This window comes from Oncorhynchus tshawytscha, linkage group LG33, assembly GCF_018296145.1.
Source record: "Oncorhynchus tshawytscha isolate Ot180627B linkage group LG33, Otsh_v2.0, whole genome shotgun sequence".
In the NCBI taxonomy this organism is placed as follows: domain Eukaryota; kingdom Metazoa; phylum Chordata; class Actinopteri; order Salmoniformes; family Salmonidae; genus Oncorhynchus; species Oncorhynchus tshawytscha.
Window position 1 is genome coordinate 17892808 of NC_056461.1, and position 14586 is coordinate 17907393.

The following is a 14586-nucleotide window of genomic DNA, read 5'->3' on the forward strand; positions in this document are numbered from 1 at the left end:
GTTACAGCCCTATTCTAAAATGTATTACATAGTTTTTCTACCCCAATAACCAATTATGACCATCCGATGATACCCCCGGACAGGGCCAAACAGGAAGGATATAACCCCACCCACTTTGCCAAAGCACAGCCCCCACACCACTAGAGGGATATCTTCAACCACCAACTTACCATCCTGAGACAAGGCCGAGTATAGCCCACAAAGATCTCCGCCACGGCACAACCCAAGGGGGGACACCAACCCAGACAGGAAGATCACTTCCTCAACCCACTCAAGTGACGCACCCCTCCTGGGACGGCATGGAAGAGCACCATTAAGCCAGTGACTCAGCCCCTGTAATAGGGTTAGAGGCAGAGAATCCCAGTGGAAAGAGGGGAACCGGCCAGGCAGAGACAGCAAGAGCGGTTCGTTGCTCCAGAGCCTTTCCGTTCACCTTCACACTCTTGGGCCAGACTACACTCAATCATATGACCCACTGAAGAGATGAGGCTTCAGTAAAGACTTAAAGGTTGAGACCGAGTTTGCGTCTCTCACATGGGTAGGCAGACCATTCCATAAAAATGGAGCTCTATAGGAGAAAGTCCTGCCTCCAGCTGTTTGCTTAGAAATTCTAGGGACAATTAGGAGGCCTGCGTCTTGTGACCGTAGTGTACGTGTAGATATGTACGGCCGGACCAAATCAGAGAGATAGGTAGGAGCATGCCCATGTAATGCTTTGTAGGTTAGCAGTAAAACCTTGAAATCAGCCTTTGCCTTGACAGGAAGCCAGTGTAGGGAGGCTAGCACTGGAGTAATATGATCAAATATTTTGGTTCTAGTCAGGATTCTAGCAGCCGTATTTAGCACTAACTGAAGGTTATTTAGTGCTTTATCTGGGTAGCTGGAAAGTAGAGCATTGCAGTAGTCTAACCTAGAAGTAACAAGAGTATGGATTAAATTTTGCTGCATAATATTTGGACAGAAAATGTCTGATTTTTGTAGACGTGTTACGTAGATGGAAAAAAGCTGTCCTTGAAACAGTTTTGATATGTTCGTCAAAAGAGAGATCAAGGTCCAGAGTAATGCCGAGGTCCTTCACAGTTTTATTTGAGACGACTGTACAACCATTAAGATTAATTGTCAGATTCAACAGAAGATCTCTTTGTTTCTTGGGACCTAGAACATATCTCTGTTTTGTCCGAGTTTAAAAGTAGAAAGTTTGCAGCCATCCACTTCCTTATGTCTGAAACACAGGCTTCTAGCGAGGGCAATTTTGGGGCTTCACCATGTTTCATTGAAATGTACAGCCGTGTGTCATCCGCATTAGCAGTGAAAGTTAACATTATGTTTTCGAATGACATCCCCAAGAGGTAAAATATGTAGTGAAAATAATAGTGGTCCTTGATTGGACATGATTTGGAAAGGCACACACCTGTCTATATAAGGTCCCACAGTTGACAATGCATGTCAGAGCAAAAACCAAGCCATGAGTTCGAAGGAATTGTCCGTAAAGCTACGAGACAGGATTGTGTCAAAGCACAGATCTCGGTGAGGGTACCAAAACATTTCTGAACCATTGAAGGTCCCCAAGAACACAGTGGCCTCCATCATTCTTAAATGGAACCCGATGGTCACTCTGACATAGCTCCAGAGTTCCTCTGTGGAGATGGGATAACCTTCAAGAAGGACAACCATCTTTGCAGCACTCCACCAATCAGTCCTGGATATGGTAGAGTGGCCAGATGGAAGCCACTCCTCAGTAAAATGCACTTGACAGCCTGCTTTGAGTTTGCCAAAAGGCACCTAAAGGACTCAGACCATGAGAATGAAACCAAGATTGAACTCTTTGGCCTGAATGCCAAGCGTTCCGTCTGGAGGAAACCTGGCACCATCCCTCCAGTGAAGCATGGTGGTGGCAGCATCATGCTGTGGGGATGTTTGTCAGTGGCAGGGACTGGGAGACTAGTCAGGATCCAGGGAAAGATGAATGGAGCGAAGCACAGAGAGATCCTTGATGATAACCTGCTCCTGAGCACTCAGGAGCTTAGATTGGGGCGAAGGTTCACCTTCCAACAGGACAACGACCCAAGCACACCCTAAGCACACAGCCAAGACAACGCAGGACTGGCTTCGGGACAAGTCTCTGAATGTCCATGAGTGGCCCAACCAGGGCCCAAACTTGAACCTGATCGAACATCTCTGGAGAGACATGAAAATAGCTGTGCAGCAACGCTCCCCATCCAACCTGACAGAGGTTGAGACAGAAGCTTGTAGCGTCTTACCCAAGAAGACTCGAGGCTGTAATCGCTGCCAAATGGGCTTCAAAAGGGTCTGAATCCTTATGTAAATGTGATATGTTTGTTGTTGTTTTTTAAAATAAATTATCAAACATTTCTAAAAACTTGTTTTTCTTTGTCATTATTGGTTATTGTGTGTAGATTGATGAGGGGGAAAAAACTATTTAATTAATTTTTGAATGAGGCTGAAACGTAACAAAATGTGGAAAGGGTCAAGGGGTCTGAATATTTCTGAATGCGCTGTATATATATATGTGTGTATGTGTGTGTGTGTGTGTGTGTGTAATCCTGTGTCTCCAGTGGAATGGCTGAGCGGAGCCCACTCAGGCTGAAAGCCTAAAAGCCTGAGTGGGCGAGCTTCCCCTTAAAGAGATGTGAATTTACAGGGACAGCAAGCATTACCATAATGAAATGACCCGCCTTCCGTTGGAATAGCTGTGTAAATATGGAGAGAGTTGAGGCTCCTCTTTATCTTAATGAAAAGCCTATTGGAATCCACTTCCATCCCCTCCCCAGCAACGCTAAGTCTGGGTCAACATTCGCTCTTTTTTGTTGTCTCTTTCCCGCTCTCTCACTGTCTTCTTTCCTGTTTCTCTCTCTCCCTCTTTTAACGCTGTGTGCATTATTCACACACACATACTAACATTTTGTCTGGAACATACACACGCTCACAAATGCACGCAAACACACACCCACACAGACACACAATGTCTCCCACCAGCCCTCTGTTGAGAGCATCGTAGTGTCTCTGGTCAGGTGCTGTATTTATGTGTTCTGGGAAGCTTGAGCTCCTATTCAGTGAATGGCTAGTTCCCCTCTGTGTGTGTGTGTGTGTGTGTGTGTGTGTGTGTGTGTGTGTGTGTGTGTGTGTGTGTGTGTGTGTGTGTGTGTGTGTGTGTGTGTGTGTGTGTGTGTGTGTGTGTGTGTGTGTGTGTGTGTGTGTGTGTGTGTGTGTGTGTGTGTGTGCGTGCGTGCGTGCGTGCGTGCGTGCGTGTGTGGGCGTGTTTAACTATTCTTTTGGGAACCAGAAGAATAGTAAACTTTTTTTTTTTTTGACCAACTGGGGACATTTTGTTAGTCCCCATGAGGTCAAAATGCTATTTCTAGGGGGTTTAGGGTTAGAATTAGTGTTAGGGTTAGAATTACGTTAAGGGTTAGGGTTAGGAGCTAGGGTTAGTTTTAGGGTTAGGAGCTAGGGTTAGTTGTTTTTAAGTTTAAAAAAAAACAACTTTTATTTATACAGGTTTTTCTCATTGAGATAACATCTCTTTTTCAAGAGAGACAACTTACATACACTAACACAACATTAAACAAAACTATAAGCACACATACAATACTACAAAAACATTTGACATTAAAACACGAAAGCCTTGACTAAAAACAGCTGGCCTAAAAACAATTACACTCTTCTATGATATATACATTGATCAAGTGTTTAAATTCCACCAACGAAACTAGATCATCACATTTTTAAATGTTCAGGAGAGAATTCCAGGACCACGGAGCTAAGTAACTAAAACTATTTCTACCATGACCTGTTCTAATTTTAGGTACTGTTGGAAGCAAATGAGAATGGGACCGTAATTGATATTTACTGACCTGACCAAAACAAACAGAGATAAAATGGCGTTTTACCCAATATGGCCTTATAAATCAGTGTATACCAGTATTTAAACCTCCTCAAGGTCAATGACGACCAGCCAACAGCGCTGCAGAGATCACAATGATGTGTTAGACGTGTTAGGGTTAGGGTTAAGGTTAAGGTTAGGGTTAAGGTTAGGTTAAAAGTATGAGTTCGGGTTAGGTTTAGGGTTAAGGGTTAGGGAAAATAGGATTTTGAAAGTGTCCCCACTCTAGCTGTAAACAGACTGTCTGTGTGTGTGTGACTCAGCACTCTAATGATATCTTTATCCCTCTCTCCTCTCATTTGCTTCTCCATCTCTTCTGTCCTTCGTGAACCCAATGACTCTGCCTCAGCCTCCCCCGCTCTGACATTCCCCAGCTTACCACAGTAGAATCTCAGCCATCACTCAAGTGCTTGAGCTAAGAGAGATATGGCATTGTGTAGACAGTGGCACACTTGGGGAACATCATAATATATACTGGTGATACCACATGATACCACATTTATTTTAAATTCTGCATACTGACAGGAAATGCATCTTAACTGAAATGACAATGAAAATAGTCATATAGAATTCTGCTGATAGATTAGTCATCATTCTCCCACTCTTCTCTCTTTTCCTCTTTTCTCTTTTCACTCTTCTCTCTTTTCCTCCCTCCCGTTCTTTATCTTTATCTTCCTTTGCCCCTTTCTTCCTCTGTCACTGTCTCTCTCTCTGTCTCCCCTGAGTTTTAAAATGGCCTGTGTTTGCCTTTCATCAAAATGTTCCTGGATCTTCTCTTTGAGCTCAGTGGTCTGTCCAGCCCATTGTCTGACAGTGAAACACACTCTTTTACACACACTGGGACCGTCTCAACAGGATTCGAACAGCCAGTCGGAAGAAAAGGGAATAATTCCATGTATATTGTCATTAGTCTAGAGACAACTGGGTTCCTATGGGTAACTAGAACTTTATCTGGGCCTAAGGAATGAGTTGGTGTGTGCGTGGGTCCATGTGTGTGTGTGAACACATTTAAATAGTTGTGTAACCCTTTTATCTGTGAGCTGACCTAATCCACACCCACGCTTTAACAGTGAGACACACGGCTGTGTCTTTCTCTTTGTCTGTTTCTCCGTGTGTTTGGCCCTTCAAAGAGTCCTTTCATAACCCTGCTGCACGTGCTGCCCTGGTCTCCTCTACAGTGGGTGTGTGAACTGTGAGGTGTGTGTGTGTGTGGTGGTCTGGTGAACTAAAGCCCTCTGAAGTAAAGGTCACTCCCAGAGAGGAGAGGAATCAAATCACATTTTATTTGTCATATGCTTTCTTAAACAACAGGTTTAGACTAACAGTGAAATGCTTACTTACGGGCACATCCCACCAATGCAGAGACGAAAATATAGAAATATTGGAAAATAATAACACAAGGAATAAATCCACAATTAGTGGATCCACAATCCACAATAACTTGGCTATATACACAGGATACCAGTACTGAGGCGATGTGTAGGGGTACGAGGTAATTGAGGTAGATACTTTTGTATAAATAGTGTATGTAGACACCCATTCAAATGAGTGGATTCTGCTATTTCATCCACACCAATTGCTGCCAGGTGTATAAAACCGAGCACACCGCCATGCAATCTCCATAGAGAAACATTGGCAGTAGAAAGGCCTTACTGAAAAGCTCAGTAACATTCAACGTGGCACCTTCATAGGATGCCACCTTTCCAACAGGTCAGTTTGTAAATCTTCTGCCCTGCTAGAGCTGTCCCGGTCATCTGTAAGTGCCGTTATTGTGAAGCGGAAACGTCTAGAAACAACAATGGCTCAGCCGTGAAGCACGTAAAGCCACAAGATCACTTAACGAGACTGTCTCAGTTTTAACACTGACCAAGTTCCAAACTGCCTCTGGTAGCAACGTCAGCACAATCGGGAGCTTCATAAAATGGGTTTCCATGGACGTGCAGCCGCACACAAGCCTAAGATCACCATGCACAAAGCAAAGCGTCGGCTGAGTGGTATTAAGCTCTCAGCCATTGGACTCTGGAGCAGGGGAAACGTGTTCTCTGGAGTGATGACTCACGTTTCTCCATCTGGCAGTCCGACGGACAAATCTGCGTTTGGCAGATGCCAGCAGAATGTTGCCTGCCCGAATGCATATATTGCCAACTGTAAAGTTTGGTGAAGGAATGGCTTTGGAATGTGTTTGTGTTTTTGTGTTTCACAGACAGTTTTCCCGCCAAAACTCTAACATGATCAAAAGTGGATACTGGAACAATATTTCTAACATAACAATGTGGGGAATGGTCAGTTGGAAGCTATAGAAAACTAATGTCATACAGTGGGCAAGAAAAAATGTGTGAACCCTTTTGAAATACTTGGATTTCTGCATAAATTGGTCATAACATTGATCTTCCTCTAGGTCACAACAATAGACACACACAGTCCGCTTAAATAACACATAAACAATTATACGTTTTCATGTCTTTATTGAACACACCGTGTAAACATTCACAGTGCAGGGTGGAAAACGTATTTGAACCCTTGGATTTAATAACTGGTTGACCCTCTTTTGGCAGCAATAACTTCAACCAAACATTTTCTGTAGTTGCTGATCAGACCTGCACAACGGTCAGGAGGAATTTTGGACCATTCCTCTTTACCAAACTGTTTAAGTTCAGCAATATTCTTGGGATGTCTGGTGTGAACTGCTCTCTTGAGGTCATGCCACTGCATCTTATTCGGGTTGAGGTCAGGACTCTGACTGGGCCTCTCCAGAAGACGTATTTTCTTCTTTTGAAGCCATTCTGTTGTTGATTTACTTGTGTGTTTTGGGTCGTTGTCTTCTTGCATCACCCAACTTCTGTTGAGCTTCAATTAGCGGACATTTTCCTGCAAAATGTTTTGATAAACTTGGGAATTCCTTTTTTCGTCGATGATAGCAAGCTGTCCATGCCCTGAGGCAGCAAAGCAGCCCCAAACCATGATGCTCACTCCACCATACTTTACAGTTGGGATGAGGTTTTGATGTTGGTGTGCTGTGCCTTTTTTCTCCACACATAGTGTTGTGTGTTCCTTCCAAACAACTCAACTGTAGTTTCATCTCTTCACAGAATATTTTGCCAGTAGCACTGTGGAACATCCAGGTGCACTTTTGCAAACTTCAGACGTGCAGCAATGTTTTTTTGGGACATTAGTGGCTTCTTCCGTGGTGTCCTCCCATGAACACCATTCTTGTTTAGTGTTTTACGTATCGTAGACTCGTCAACAGAGATGTTAGCATGTTCCAGAGATTTCTGTAAGTCTTTAGCTGGCACTCTAGGATTCTTCTTAACCTCATTGAGCATTCTGCGCTGTGCTCTTGCAGTCATCTTTGCCACTCCTAGGGAGAGTAGCAACAGTGTTGAACTTCCTCCATTTATAGACAATTTGTCTTACCGTGGACTGATGAACATCAAAGCTTTTAGAGATATTTTTGTAACCGTTTCCAGCATTGTCGTGTCTTTACTATCATTAAATTGAAGACTTATAGTTTTTATCAAAGATTCTCTGTAATTAGTATTACGCGATCAACTGATTAATCATGTAACTAATTAACTAGGAAGTAGGGGCACCAAGGAAAAAAATTCAGATTACAAAGTTATCATTTCCTAAAATAGTTTTTCAGATATTTTATCTGATCAATTAGTCTTCGAATTAATGATTTATTTACTTTACCTCACGTTAGTCTCATTCCAAACATCGTAAATGGTTGGTTATCTGCACGAACCCAATCTTCACTATGAGTCATCCATACATCAATTGTCTTAAATCATTTATTTATTACTGACTAAGTAATTCACAGAAATGCATAAACAAATAGTAAATATGGTTACAAGAAATGATAGGAGAATGTGCCCTAGTGGGCTAAACCGGCATGGCGGCTTGTTAGACAAAAGAGGAAGTGGGGGTCGACTAAGAAGTCACTACAGAGTGATAATTATAACAATTGAAATGCTAATCCTTTGCACATGAACGCTCACTCATTCAGGAACAATTGCAATCAATATATATATTTACGCTAAGTGTGTCATCTTGATCGCTGGTGAAAAGTTTGTTTCTGATGGAGAGTCTCTCTCTCGCTCTCTCTCTCTCTCAGAGGGGATAGTTCAGAGTGACATTCATTCATTCATTTGTTATAGAATGGATGTTGGTCGTTCTTCGCGTTCAATGATACCGAATTCCTAGCTGCAGACTAGTAATTAATAGACATGTTCTTATTCTGTCTGTATCGATTATCTAAGAGTTTAACCACGTGGTATGGTTAAAAGATTCAGCAATGGTCTGCAAGCTTCGTCCTCTCCTAATGGAGAAAAACATGGTCTGGTGATAATTTCTCAAAGTTGGGTTTTATTCGGGAATTGCAGAAAAGGGGCTGTCCAAGGATGCCTGACCCTAACTGGGCTCAGGGGCGGTCCTCTGATTTAGTTCAAATCAAAATAGAATTGTATTTTCCTTCATTAAACAGTCCAATATCATATTACACAATTTTACAAACAGTATCATACTCACTCATTCATCTTATACAACAATTAGATGTAAACCTCATATCTGAGGCTATTATATGAACAGCGTTATGGTAATGTGGCCACACCGTCTCCCATGAGTTTCCCCAAGTTCTGACAAACGGACCAGTTCGTAGCTGGATTCTTCACTGATCTTTTTTACTTTCTCCGGAACATGAAATTTGTTCGTACCTCAAGTTCTGTGAGGTGGAAGAAATAACTTGGTTCACATCAGGCAATGCTTCTTGTGAGTGTTTTTATAGGGCAAGGCAGCTCTAACCAACATCTCCAATCTTGTCTCATCGACTGGACTCCAGGTGAGCTGACTCCTGACTCCAATTAGTTTTTGGAGAAGTCATTATCCTGGGGTTCACATACTTTTTCCAACCTACACTGTGAATGTTTAAATGATGTATTCAATATAGACAAGAAAATTACAATAATTTGCGTGATATTAGTTTAAGCACACGGCTTGTCTATTGTTGTGACTTAGATGAAGATCAGATCAAATTTGATGACCAATTTATGCAGAAATCCAGGTAATTCCAAAGGGTCCACATACTTTTACTCACCACTGTATTTGTTTTAATTTTGTTATGTCATAAAAAATTGTATGGACAAAATACTGTAACTTGGAAAGTATATCCCCTTTATCTGTCAAGTTTCCATCCAATCCGCTGTGCATATAAAACACAATGAAAGTATTTTTGTTAAGATATGAATGTGATTTTAGGATGAATTAGAGAATCTATCTCCTATAAACTGTTCATTGTAAGTAGCAACTCCCTGAAAGAGGTCAGAGAGCGTGTCAGACTGACGGAACAATCCCCTTTTGACGAGAGTGCATAAAAAGCATTGCCAATGAAATTAACATTAGACCAGGAAACATGAGGCGGTAGATGCATGTTTGAAATGGTTGTAACTTTGAACCTCAACACTAGGTGAATAAATAAACTCGCCTTATTTTAGACCAGAGAGACGGAGAGCTGCAGCTCATGTCCATCGTGGTCTGAATCCTGAATACCAACACGAAGAGGAAGAGGCGACAAACTCCACTCTCAGACAATCACTGGTACAGCTGATTAGCTGTCCTGAGTAAAATGTCTCGCTCTTCAAACCATGCTACTACCCAAATCACAAGCCAGCCATTGGCCCGGCTGGCTAGCTTATCTTCAAATAAGCAGCTTTTGGAGTAAATGGATCAGAGTGAACTCTGTAGTTCAGGACTACACAACGATCAAAGGCACCCACACTTAAATACATTCATGATTTATTATTCATAACGGGCGTGGTTCGTGTGCAAACTATATAATTAATGTGAGAATAGTTCTGAAATGTATCGACGATCATTTATTTTTTTCTCTCTCTCTCTCCCTCTCCATGTTGTGGTGTTGAAAGCCACAGTATTGTAAATGTCTGCTTGGGAACTTTGTCTCATGTATTAAGTGTGTATGTTATCCTGTTGTTATTTAGTTAATACTTCTTCAGGATGGGTGGATCCCCTGTGGGACGGTTGAGCTAATGTAGGCTAATGCGATTAGCATGAGGTTGTAAGTAACAAGAACATTTCCCAGGACATAGACATATCTGATATTGTCAGAAAGCTTCAATTATTGTTAATCTAACTGCACTGTCCAATTTACAGTAGCTATTACAGTGAAAGAATACCATGCTATTGTTTGAGGAGAGTGCACAGTTTTGAACATGAAAAGTTATTAATAAACAAATTAGGTACATTTGGGCAGTCTTGATACAACATTTTGAACAGAAATGCAATGGTTCACTGGATCAGACAAAAACTTTGCACATACACTACTGCCTTCTAGTGGCCAATATCTAAATTGCACCTGGGATGGAGTAATACATTATTGCTTTACTCTTGCATTTCAAAGATGATGGTACAAAAAAAATACAAAAAAGGTTTTTGTCTTTGTGTTATCTTTTACCAAATCTAATGTGTTATATTCCCCTACATTCCTTTCACATTTCCACAAACTTCAAAGTGTTTCCTTTCATGGTACCAAGAAAATGCATATCCTTGCTTTGGGGCTTGAGATACAGGCAGTTAGATTTGGGTATGTCATTTTAGGCGAAAATTGAAAAAACGGGGCCGATCCTTACGAGGTTCAACAACTTATAAAGTCCCCAAATATGCCGTGATTGGGTAATGTTCTCTAGTTGCGCCGTGATTGGCTCAGTGTTCTGTCACTCATGGGGACAGTCCCCATCCAAGAAGGCTCAAGGCCATTGGCCACAGATGGCCACAAAAATTAAGTCAAATGGGAAATCTGACTTCAGTGAGTTCAAGACAACTGGGAACTCGGAGAAAAACTAGCTCTGATTGGGAAAATACATTTTGAACATTCAACTCGGAATTGCAAGTCGGGAACTCGGGCCTCTTTCTAGAGTGCCAACCTGATCACCGACGTCATCATGATTCAACCTGTTTTTTTTTCTCCAAAATTCCCAGTTGTCTTGAAAGCACCATAAATCCAGAGAATTCCAGACTTTGATGACAAAATTTGCCCACGAAGGACCGCCGCACCACCTTCCTGTTCAAGTGAGCACAGCACAACAAGGTGTCCAAAAATGTATTGTATGATGCTGCATAAATGATGTAATTTGCCAGGGAGATATGTATACTGTAGCTAAGAAAGTAATACTAGGTGTATGTTGTGTAGTAGGCTGTTAGTAGCCCATGTGCCTTACCCAAATAATTTGGTCCCTTTTCTCCCTCTACTGTTCTGACTCGGTGGTGCATATGTAGCCAATAGCCTGTTTTAGAGAAATGTAACCATCAAATATTGTAAGAGCTTTCATTATCTGCTGACTATGTCCGTCCTAGCTCGCTCATTAATGTCTTAATCTAAATTACGGATTACCTCTTATCCACTCGTTGTCTCCTTATGCCATAGTTTGTCAGTAGAAACCAGATTTGTTTAAGCAAGTCAGCCATATCAGCAATGTTATTTTTTAATGGCAGTAAATGAGGCTAAATGAACTGTTTCGCTGCCAGACAAGGCTCTGCTGATAGCCAGGTGTAACAGTGGTAAGGTGTTGAGACTGGTGTTGGGACTATGCTGTTGGGACAGCTTTATGTACACCCTAACAGTTTGTGGGCATCGTTTGTAGTGCAATTCGTGTATTGTTTAGTGTTGTGTAGTGGCTTTGCTGGCATGCATCTAAAAACATGTTTTTTTTAGTTAGCCCCGCCAAGATTTGCATGCTAAAATCGCCACTGCGTTCAGCTGTTGTGGTAGAGCATGTAAATCAACAACAACCCAAGTGCTGGGAAAAAGTTGTTTGCTAGGAATGTCCAGAATATTTTGGTGTCTCATTCGTTACTCCGGTGAAGACAGTTGTGCCGGGATCCACGTTGGATCTAATATCACTAGCGAATTGAGGTTGATAATTTGTTGTTGTCTGCTTGATTTACAGCAGGGTCTCGTTAGATTTGACTGAGAAAGCATCAAGATAATGGGTTCATGGTTTCCATATGTTTTTGTGCCTTGGATTGGACACCGAGTCTACTGTGCGCAATTGTGTAGGATAGACTATTGTGCAACACCCAATGCTATTCCAATACATTATTCTGGATATAATGACAAACAACTACATAGTCTAGTGGGCTTATTCACAATATTATCTGGTAATGAAATGACATGACAAATACATTTTGTTTTCCATGTTACACCGACAAAAGAAAAGTACAAGGGGTAGCCAACTTTAACTTGATTTTGGAGCTGGGTGGCCTTAACCAATCATCGTGCAGTATGAAACGGCGGGAAAAAATGCATCCAATTACAATTCAGTATGTTTGCTCATATGTATATTACAGACAACAGCTAATGTTGGCTTAAACTTGGCTTTCCATACAAATCCTTCCATTAAAAAAGGAACCTGGTTTACAAACAAGTGCGTGAAAAAGTCCTTGAATTTGACTTGCCAATGTCTGTATGAACTCCACTTAAAAGGTGTATAGTCCTAGGGCTATGGTATTGTATAGGTGGAGTTATGGGTCAATTTTGCATATATTCACTGGTATTATTCCTCTAAGTACACATGTGGAAATGTCACACATTGGCCCCATTATTTATAGAATGACCAGGCAAAAAGGGTCAGTGCATATAGTCAGGGTAGCTATTGGTTAACTATTTAGCTAACTATTTAGCAGTCTTATGGCTTGGGGGAAGAAGCTATTCAGGGTCCTGTTGATTCCAGACTTGGTGCATTGGTGCCGCTTGCCATGCAGTAGCAGAGAGAACAGTCTATGACTTGGGTGGCTGGAGTCTTTGACAATTTCTCGGGCCTTCCACTGACACCACCTTGTATAGAGGTTCTGGATGGTGGGGAGCTCGAACCTAGTGATGTACTGTGCCGTACGCACTACCCTATGTAGCGCCTAGCGGTCGGATGCCAAGCAGTTTCCATACCAAGCTGTGATACAGCCAGTCAAGATGCTCTAAATGGTGCAGCTGTAGAACTATTAGAGGATCTGATGGCCCATGACAAATCTTTTCAGCCTCCTGAGGGGGAAGAGGCATTGTTGTGCCTTCTTCACGACACTGAGGAACTCGAAGCTCTCGACCTGCTCATCTTACAGGCCTGTCGATGTGGATGGAGTGGAACACAGAAATGAACCAGTGTATTAACATGTCAGTTTAAAGGGTGTGTGTCTGTGTGCGTGCTTCTGTGCGTGCGTGTGTGTTCACAGGGAGTTTGCCAAAGAGAGAGAGCGTGTGGAGAAGAGGCAGGACTTTCTGAAGCTGAGGAGACAGCAGCAGATAGAGAGAGAGCTGACGGGGTACCTGGAGTGGATATGCAAGGCAGGTCAGGCTCACCTCCACTTCTTTGAAGGAACACAATATGTTGATTAAATTGTTTAGTCTTAAATTTAGTCTTTCCTGACACTTGGTTATCATTTGGGGGTGGGGGGATGCAACTCAGTATTAGGAAGGTGTTCATAATGTTTGATTTACTCAGTTTATGTTGTTAGGATGGTGACAGGTATTCACAGGTATGTACAGTTGGTGTGTGTATGTGTGTGTATGTGTAATTGTGTGTTTCCTTTGTGCGCGCTCGTGTGTGTGTGTCGTGGTGTATAACCCTGTCCTCTCCTGTTCCAGAGGAGGTGCTGCTGGCGGAGGAGGATGAGAACGCGGAGGAGAAGTCCCCTCTGGACGGTGCGTGGTACAAGAGGAAACAGAACCTCCCAGGTGAAAAGAGGGCTGAAGGGCTAAACTGTGGCCTGCTTTAACATGGTACCCTACTGGGCTACCATGGTACCTTATGGTAAAAAAGGCACAATCAGGTATGATTCACAATTTCCATGAACTTGCCTCGCCCTCCATTTTCAGATCCTGACGATTTTGCACCATGTCTTTCTGTGGTGTATAAATCGCTCAATTCGATTTATGCCATATTCAGGGTTCCATGAATGTGGTCTGGTTCTCTTTCACCTGGGTTATAGGGTTTGATACACTGTTACAATGTGATAGAGTATCAGTGAGTGATTACTAAGGTCCAGGAAGACTGCTGTAATGAGATGCTTGTCTCATTCTGGTGTCTGCTGTCCCTTCACTAAATCTTGTTTGTCAGTCTTTTCTCTCTCTATTTGGTCTCTCTCTCTCTCTCTCTCTCTCTCTCTCTCTCTCCCTCTATTCTCTTCCACTCTCTCTCTCTATTCTCTTCCACTCTCTCTCTCTATTCTCTTCCACTCTCTCTCTCTTCCACTCTTCCTCTTCCACTCTCTCTCTATTCTCTTCCACTCTCTCTCTCTATTCTCTTCCACTCTCTCTCTCTATTCTCTTCCACTCTCTCTCTCTCTTCCACTCCCTCTCTCTATTCTCTTCCTCTTCTCTTCCACTCCCTCTCTCTATTCTCTTCCACTCTCTCTCTCTATTCTCTTCCACTCTCTCTCTCTATTCTCTTCCACTCTCTCTCTCTTCTCTTCCACTCCCTCTCTCTATTCTCTTCCACTCTCTCTCTCTATTCTCTTCCACTCTCTCTCTCTTCTCTTCCACTCTCTCTCTCTATTCTCTTCCACTCTCTCTCTCTATTCTCTTCCACTCTCTCTCTCTCTCTCTATTCTCTTCCACTCTCTCTCTCTATTCTCTTCCACTCTCTCTCTCTTCTCTTCCATTCTCTATTCTCTTCCACTCT

General features: G+C 42.3%; 1 protein-coding gene across 3 annotated transcripts in view; it reads left to right on the forward strand.

Moving 5' to 3' along the window:
• LOC112234449 (voltage-dependent N-type calcium channel subunit alpha-1B-like) overlaps nucleotides 1-14586 on the forward strand; it is a 213817-nt gene that overhangs the window by 113982 nt on the left and 85249 nt on the right. For all 3 annotated transcript variants that reach the window (XM_042311164.1, XM_042311163.1, XM_042311165.1), the window contains exons 7-8: nucleotides 13139-13254; nucleotides 13551-13640. In XM_042311164.1, the coding sequence (XP_042167098.1) occupies nucleotides 13139-13254; nucleotides 13551-13640 (206 nt within the window). The remainder of the gene's footprint in view (nucleotides 1-13138; nucleotides 13255-13550; nucleotides 13641-14586) is intronic.